General features: G+C 36.8%; 1 protein-coding gene across 1 annotated transcript; it reads left to right on the forward strand.

The window, feature by feature from the left end:
- Positions 1-471: 471 nt before the first annotated feature.
- LOC138702195 (uncharacterized) lies at positions 472-8532 on the forward strand. The gene is made up of 3 exons (XM_069829800.1): positions 472-556; positions 651-755; positions 5839-8532. Exons 2-3 carry the CDS (start codon positions 672-674, stop codon positions 8305-8307), a joined length of 2553 nt encoding a protein of 850 aa, XP_069685901.1. The 5' UTR covers positions 472-556; positions 651-671; the 3' UTR covers positions 8308-8532.
- The last annotated feature ends 481 nt before the right edge of the window (positions 8533-9013 follow it).

Genomic DNA, 9013 nt, shown 5'->3' on the forward strand with positions numbered 1-9013 from the left:
ACTCAGTACTGCTTACTATCTGCTGTCTTGGCTCTGTGTGGAGTTGGAACTTCATTAGTAGAAGGGGTGGGAGTGAAGTACATTCAAAAACTCAGGTACAATAAAAATTGAAGTAAAAATAAAATGATGTCCCTGTACATTTCATTTAAAGCGTGAAGGGATACATAATGTATATTATAAATTTACTGTTTACTCCCAATAAAGGAAACCTCCCAGATGCGGACAGATTCTTATGTCCCTTCGATGTCCGTAAATGAGAGGTTTCACAGTATATAAAATACAAATAGTTTCTATGCAGACCGGTTCCACTCCAACTTCTACCTAATAAAATCTGTTGGTGTGCTGAGAGTGGTCGTACGCCGGGGTACGGAGAAGTCCGTGCACGCTTCCCCACTCCACTTTTTACTTTCTACCTGGGACCGGTCTGCATAGGAACTCTCTGTAAATTACATTATTATTTTTGTTACAGGTGTTTCGGTTAAAAAATCATTCAAGACAACGCGAGATATGAGCAATAAAAATTACTCTTACTGTCTTAAAATGCATCACGTTTAAGGTAAGTTCCCTTCATAACCGATCACAGTCGTAACTGTCATGTTCAGAGCAATGTGTAGTTCTTCTTTAATTTGTACGACTTGCCTTCAATTCAGGCACGTACTCGAAGTAACAGCATGGTGTTAGTGTCCAGGCGCTTTTTCTCACTGCTGTTATTGTCTGCAATATGGGACAGCTCTCAGCAATGGCCACACAAGCAGGTAAGACACGACGAACGCATCACATCATACAAAATGCTATAGGCGCTTTGATAGCTCAGTTGGAAGAGCTGACTTAAGAATCGTAAGTTTTGACAACTACGGGAGGCGAATTCAACATCGGCGACAGCGGAGTTGTGCTATTTGAGGTGGACAAAGGGCTTTTCTCGGAGTTCTCCCTTTTTCCTCGTCATTCCACCAATACTCTATACAGGGTGTTTCCGAGGTGGTGTTACAAACTTTCAGGGATGATGGTGAAGGGCACGTGTATCAATTTGAGATAAGGAACGCCGGTCCGGAAATGACCGAGTCGAAAATTACAAGCAAAAATAGTTGTGTGGAAATGAAATAATTTTATTCCTCTGTACACCTTATTTATATGTATTTATCTGTACATCTTACACATATTGTATTCATCTGACGTTGTCTACTTACAGTATTCCATACAGTGCGCTGTCTGAGGGATGGGGACAGGAAACTACACTAAAGCAATGCAGATAGCGTAATGTGTAACGGACATGGTCGGTCCTGATATGCACGTCTATAGGCAGCAGTGTTTGTGTACAAGTTGCAGTGTCCAGTCGATCAGTCCTAGTGAAATGGAGGAGTACACGAGAGCGGACCTGATTTTCGAATATGGATGAGCCAATGGAAACAGTAGACAAACTCACAGATTGTATCGGGCCAAGTACCCACGTAGGAGAAATTTGGCCCATACCATTTTTCCACGACTGTTCCAAAGGTTAAGGGAAGGAGGGCACGTGGTGCCAAATTACAATTCCATTTCCACACAACTATTTTTGCTTATAACTTTCGACTCAGTCATTTCCGGACCATGGTTCCTTATATAAAATTGATACATGTGCCCTTCGCCATCATCCCTGAAAGTTTGTAATACCACCTCAGAAACACCCTGTATAATTCCTCATTTCATCTAGAGAAATAGGGCCGCATTTCGAGGCGTTCATAATAGGGATTTCCATTAATGACTTTGTCCAGTTTGTCTTCAGTGACTTACCCACATTTAAACAGGCAGATTCTAAAGACTTCTGAACATCTTCAATAATTCCAAGGGAATCGACTAGTAATAGGCCCAGATTCTCCAACTTAGTTGTTGCTAGGAAATTTTGCAAAGTTTGTCCACTGTGCAGTAAGTGGCTAAAATTTCAATTCAATGTGTACTATAATAAATGAATAGAGTGTATCTAATCACAGACCTGTAGTGAATTAAAAAAAATGTGTTCAAATTAAAAAAAAAAAACAATATTTTAAGGGGAAAGATTTACTCCAAAGCAACTATTTTCTTTTTATTTCAAAGTTTAATGTGTATACACACATCACTAAAATAAAAAGAAAGACCTCTGATAAATAGTATTATATTTATGACTACTTGAAGATAGTCTATTATATTCATACCATAATTTTGAATGCGATAAGTAAGAACTTCCCTTAAGCTGCATTTCACTGAGAGTAATTGACAATGTTAAAATTAATATCATGTTTTAAGAATGGTTGAAAATATTTAAAAAAAAGAAAAGGTCACTCTAATTGAAATTAAATAAATGTAATCTAAATAATTTTAATCTTCTATACAAAGAGTTTTATTTAAAACTAGCCGTACCCGTGCGCTCCGCTGCACCCGTTATAAATAAATATAAAGTAATTACATAATTAAAATAGGACATTTGATCCAGGGAACATTCGTGTTTGATAGAAGGATAAATCGTTTAATATGTTACTTAATTTAAATTGCATCCAAATAATTAAAATGCGATCATTTTGGTCCAGAGACCACTCATTGGTGCAATGACAATTCCTTTAACATGTTTCTAATTTTTTTTACATGCAACCATAATTTAATGAACATTGACATCATTTAGATTTAAGTCGACCTGGTTGGCGAGTTGGTATAGCGCTGGCCTTCTATGCCCAAGGTTGCGGGTTCGATCCCGGGCCAGGTCGATTGCATTTAAGTGTGCTTAAATGCGACAGGCTCATGTCAGTAGATTTACTGGCATGTAAAAGAACTTCTGCGGGACAAAATTCCGGCACATCCGGCGACGCTGATATAACCTCTGCAGTTGCGAGCGTCGTTAAATAAACCATAACATTTAGATTTAATGTGTATACTTTATTTTACTTGTTATAGGTTTCCATTGAATTATGGTAAAAACTTAATTTTGACCCTTGTTTTCTACGTATTCAGTAAATGGCGTTTGGCCCACTATGGTTCTGAACCCTTCAAATAACTTAAATTATATTATATAATATTACATTACATATATTATATTATATTATATTATATTATATTATATTATATTATATTATATTATATTATATTATATTATATTATATTATATTATATTATATTATATTATATTATATTATATTATATTATATTATATCAGAAGTTACTGTAATAACATTATAGCATTATGTCCATCTAGAGAAACTACACTTTCCAGCGGTGAAATAATAATTAATTATACAAATCGGTTAATTTAGCTTCCGGTATCACTTCATACAAACACAGAAACATTCTCTGTAGGCTATCTTTCATAGCTTTCGATTGTTGCTGTCCAAGGCTCCTTATAGACGAGTCATTTGTTTTTTATTTCATTATACGGCCTTAGATGGCATTTATTTTAATTTTAAAACTCATTTATCTCATTAAATATCAGTCCTATCAAAATTGTTCATGGAATATAACTTATCGAAAATTATTTGTAAAGAAACTTTTGTTATGCAACATTTTTCACAAAAATCAATAATAAGCGAGATATTTCGATTTATTTAATTCAGGCCCCCTTATAACCCCCCTTTTAAATAATGTATTTTGAATGCCATATAGCCTAAAATCTAAGTTACAACGAACATAATTTATATTCCAATTTTCATCGAAATCCGTTCATCCATTATCGCGTGAAAAGGTAACAAACATACAGACAGACAGACATACAAACAAAAATTTCAAAAAAGCGATTTTCAGTTCAGGGTGGTTAATTATATATGTTAGGACCAATTATTTTTGGAAAATCGAAAATTACCAGAAAAATTTCGGCTACAGATTTATTATTAGTATAGATAATTAAAAGAAAATCAATATACAAATATGTATTTCTGTGGCCGGGAGGAAAAAGGTCTTAAGTCAATTTTTTGTAAAAAAGAGATTTTTATACAGGGACATCATTTTATTTTTACTAACATTTTTTATATTAACTTGGCTATACCTTTGGATTAATGATTGAGAACCGGAAACACAGTTTGCTACCCCTTCCACGACTGGAGTTCGACGATACTGACTTAAAATAAAAACAAATCACTTTACTAGGTACAGGAGGGAAGAAAAGTAGTTCATCCATTTACGTAAACTAGGAAATATCGCGGTTTTGAGTTTGATAATTTTCATTAGGTTTTGTTCAATCAAAATACAGTACGGTATTAACAGTAAGTGTTTTTACTCACGAACTGAGTTACCCATGCGAACGTATTCATTATGCAGTGTATATTATACTGTCTACAGCACATTAACGCACGATATAGAGAATGAAGTTAAAATGAAAAATAATCATAATATGGATATTAAACACATTTTTGAAAATTGTGGCCGTTCATTTCGATACAGGCTTCAGTTCTTTTGTGCCTATTATCGCACTATAGACTATTGCATCTAATTCTTCCAATTACCAGTTTCGTCCTTCATACTTAGTAGCCTAACTCATGTTGAAATAATTCTGTACATACTCTATAAAAGAGTACCTTACGTACTGTAAATTCAGTCTTCACTTCTGCCCGACCCGTACAGATAAAATTACTCAGACATGCTATCTACTGTCAGTCCAAGTGGTTATCTCGCAGGATCGTAGATAGTTAATTACTTAACGAGGCTCTTTTATTTAAGTTATTTTAAACAGTTGCGTAATATTACGTAGACGTCCAATTAATTCCTAACAGAAATTAATGTTTTCAGAAAAGAGCGAAGAAAGCCCAGCCACTAGTCTTTACAGTGGAGCGAGCAGAAGCAGGTGGGGAAAATCGGGATGCGACGTAGGCAAACGGACGACAGTACCTGTTCTAAAATATGATTCAATATTTGAAGTTTTCGTCACTGGAAAACGCGAACATATTTCTGAAACGTACTATAATCACTAATTCAGTACTGCGGCCTTGGTTCTGTCTGAACGGTTGGAACTTCGTTAGTAGAAGGGGTGGGAGTGAAGTACATTCAAAAACTCAGGTACAATAAAAGTTGAAGTAAAAATAAAATGATGTCCCTGTATATTCTGAAAGCGGAAACAATTATCTACAAACTGGTAAAACGGTTAAAGTCAAGACTCCGACTGGATTTATAGAGCGTTACCAAATGTCCTAAGTACTTTTTGAATCGAGCACACACAGAATAAAGGACTTAAGAATATTTAATACTTTATTCCTTACAAACATCACATGTTTACTTTCCATGCTTCCCTATTAAAAAGGTCTAACTTGTATTTTAGCTATTTTAGCACATAATGATGCCCTTTCCTTTTAAAACTTTAAGCACCAGGTAAACAGTCCTATATTGTTTAAGACCTATTTTGTATTCCTAATAATTTACATTTCTCATTTATTTTGACATGAAAAATGTCATGTTTACATAGTCCCTTCTACTCAGTTTGGGTTCTGGTCTTAAAAGGGCTTAAGTGCGGCTATTTTTGGAAATAATCAAGAAAATTGTTAAATGAGCAACATTGCCTATTTTAGAAGAAATATAAACAAATAATGTTCAGGAAAAATCTCTTCATTAAAACAACTCTAAAATTGACACCAATTTAAATCTTTCTACTGCGGTCCTGAAAAGTATAAAATTTTTACTTAAGACCTTTTTCCTCCCGGCCACAGATTTAATTTTATTCGAATTATATTCGACTGTATTTCCTACACCACTCAAAGTTGAATGAAATAATTAAAAATGTATTATACATAGAGAGAGAACGTTTCAATTGTAAGAATATTTGTTTTTGTTATGAAAAAATGTCCGAAATTTACAACCGATATTAAGAAATCATCTTCTACCTCCACTAACACAAAAGTTCTTTTGTTGCAGAGAATAACAGCATTCAAGAACAAACCTACCACTGCAAGAGTCACTAACGCAACGAACTCGAGTAAACTGAAAAATAATTACAGTGTGGCAATAAAGGAAGATATCCTCAAAAGGTTTCGAACAGGGCTTCCAACAAACGTCACAGACAATAAACTAATATTAAGGTCTCTCGAGGACTCCAGCCTTAAAGCGGTTCCTATAATAAACTTACCATTCATTATTAGTGTTGATGGCCTAGTGAGGGAGGCTCTCAACTACTCGTGGAGAAAATCATACGATTCAGAATTCAACCTAATGTCTAGAATTCCAACACTAACAGATTCAATTCACAAGAGACTTCAGATAGCATCCAGGCTCCGAGATAATATTGTCACAGTACTAGGCTTTATTCTTTTTCAACCAAGGAAAAGAACAAGCCTGGATCTGTACGCGGCCCTGTACGATATTTACACTGCTTTCAGACTTCGCAGGATTCGAACAGTGGAAATGATAGACTTAATCATGCAGATCGCCGGTAAAACCCCGACTCAGCAATTAATCTCTCTGTTCAGTAAGGTGCTCGAAATCGCTCCCAGGTATCTGAAGGGAGCCCTGAAAGTTTGCCTACACGATCTAGAAAACAAGATAATCAATCTGGATGAAATACTTCGCCACGATGAAGGACCTCTAGCAGTTGATTTATTGGCCGGAATCGATAACAAAATGGCCAGTCAGTTGCACAATGTACTGCAGTTTGAAGAGTCAAGTGAGTTGCAGGCCCCTCCAACCATAACTAGAAATATGGGACAATTTTTCGGTAATTTGTTTGGTGCACTGATTGAGGGCTCTTTGAAACCGAGTCCACAACTTGTCGCGGGCATCATGCTTCACGTTCAGTTGTATAAGTTCATTCCAGATGTGGAGGAGGCGCTTCGGTATTTATCCGAGATCTTTCTGGAAGAACGGAGAGTTATTGATTTCGCTTTTCACAACATTAGTCGTGCCGAAAAGAGAAATCCATACATATTGGTCCGCTTCATCCTCAGAAAACTTTCCAGAAACAACAAAATCGATGTTAACATAAGAGAAGCCGCAGATATTGTCTTGCTACATTTTTACCATCCCAATAGGTTTACTATAAATCCCAACCTCCAAGTTATGTCCAATATTGTCAGTTCTTCGACAATAAATTTCTCCCTTCTGTTCAAAACGATATCGCCAGGAGAATTTCCAGACGATGTTGTGCAAGCAATCAATATGATATTAGGAGCAATAAACAGAAATGAAATTGATATGAATTTCGTGCTTAAAGGATTCGTTCGTTACGACTATCAAAGACCTCTTGATCTCATGATCGCAATAATAGATCGTCTCCGCCGCCGAACGTTTTTACCTGTGGATATCATTGACGCTACAAATTCAGTGTACATTCATCTTAAACTAAAATCAGCACATGAAAACATGCCGCTCAGTATTTATACGACATTTGAAAACTTCGTTCCTCTCTTTGATAGCTTTTCTGGTCCTGCAATTCCAGACGAAGTTGAAATGCAGTCGAAAGGCATTCTTGAAGAAATTTCCAAGGAAAATAACATAAACTGGAAGAGCGAATTAGCCAAATATCCATCTATCGAAAACAGCCGACCAAGGCAGTTGGTATACCGTGTCCTCAACTCCCTTTCATCACGAAATATAAGTAACCCAGATTTAATAACCGATGTCCGCAACTTTCTGGATCTCTTGACGCCTGAAGGTGACCCGAAGCAATGTCCTGTGGTAAGTTGTCCTTTTGAAGCGTCACCCATTGTATTACGAACTACTACAACAACCACAACTCCACAACCCCCAACACCGAAAATAATACCAAAAAGAGCAGAAAACATCGATGTTCATGACATATTGAATGCAATTGATATCAGCGTTTATGACGAGAGTAAGATCGCACCTTTAGAGCAGTTTCTGCAGAGTCCGCCAGGCATTGGACTGATGCGCAAAATCAACTTGATAGAGTACAAAACCCGGGGAAGCCTACTGCGTCAGGTTCTCGAAGTTCTGTCTAAAGACCAGAACGTCCGGCGAGACCCATTGTTGAACCATACGTTGTGGGAAATCAAGGATCACGTGCTGCTGGAGGGGTCCGGCGCTGTGGCAGTCAAGTGGCGGAAGAGCACAGTCACGTTCGTTGTCAACATGGACGGAATTCTTCAGGCTCTAGACAAGACGGAAATTGAGAGAGATGGAGAAAGCGGAGCTTTTGAGCACATCTACGGGTTTCTACACAAGAATCTTAAGGCTCAATATCTGTCGAATTTTGACGCTACTACTCCCAAAACAAGACACGAATTTCTTAAGGCACTGTTCAATCATCTTTTGGATGCCACTGACGTTCCTCCCGATGTAAAAGAGGATATTAGAGTATTGATCAATTACATCCAAGAAACTGGATCTGGTGCTCACCCACCGGATTACGTGGCTGCAGCTACGTCATAGTTGCGAAGATAGGACTTAAGCTAGAACATTTTAAATCGAATAAAATTAAAGAGAACAGTAATCCATATACACGAAGTGAACGATAGATAGCTTTAAATAGAGGAATGTCGTGTCTATCATTTCACTTTGCCAAAGAAAATACCTTACTGCATGCACAATTACTGCATATTTCATTTAAATGTAGATCAACTGTACTTGATTATATTACTATTCATAATTGCAATTTAATACACACAAATATTCATATTATATATTGTTTTTTCATTATCCAAACCCATACTTTGATTATACATCTTGATTACACAACTTTTAACACTGTATCACTTCGGAATATGTACGATAAGAACTTCCTGGTGTTAAATTTTAACGTACCTTGTTAACACTCTTTGGCTCTACACTACGAAGTCCACACCTGTGGAGTAACGGTCAGCGAAACCAGGTGGCCCGGGTTCGAATCCCGGTTGGGGCAAGTTACCTGGTTGAGGTTTTTTCCGGGGTTTTCCCTCGACCCAATACGATCAAATGCTGGGTAAATTTCAGTGCTGGACCCCGGACTCATTTCACCGGCATTATCACCTTCATATCATTCAGACGCTAAATAACCTAGATGTTGATATAGCGTCGTAAAATAACCCAATAAAATAAAAAAATAAATACATTACGAACGCGCCCTCACAGAAACAAGAGGCGCCAAGACCAACAACGA

Source organism: Periplaneta americana, chromosome 6 (assembly GCF_040183065.1).
Source record: "Periplaneta americana isolate PAMFEO1 chromosome 6, P.americana_PAMFEO1_priV1, whole genome shotgun sequence".
NCBI classification, from domain to species: Eukaryota; Metazoa; Arthropoda; class Insecta; order Blattodea; family Blattidae; genus Periplaneta; species Periplaneta americana.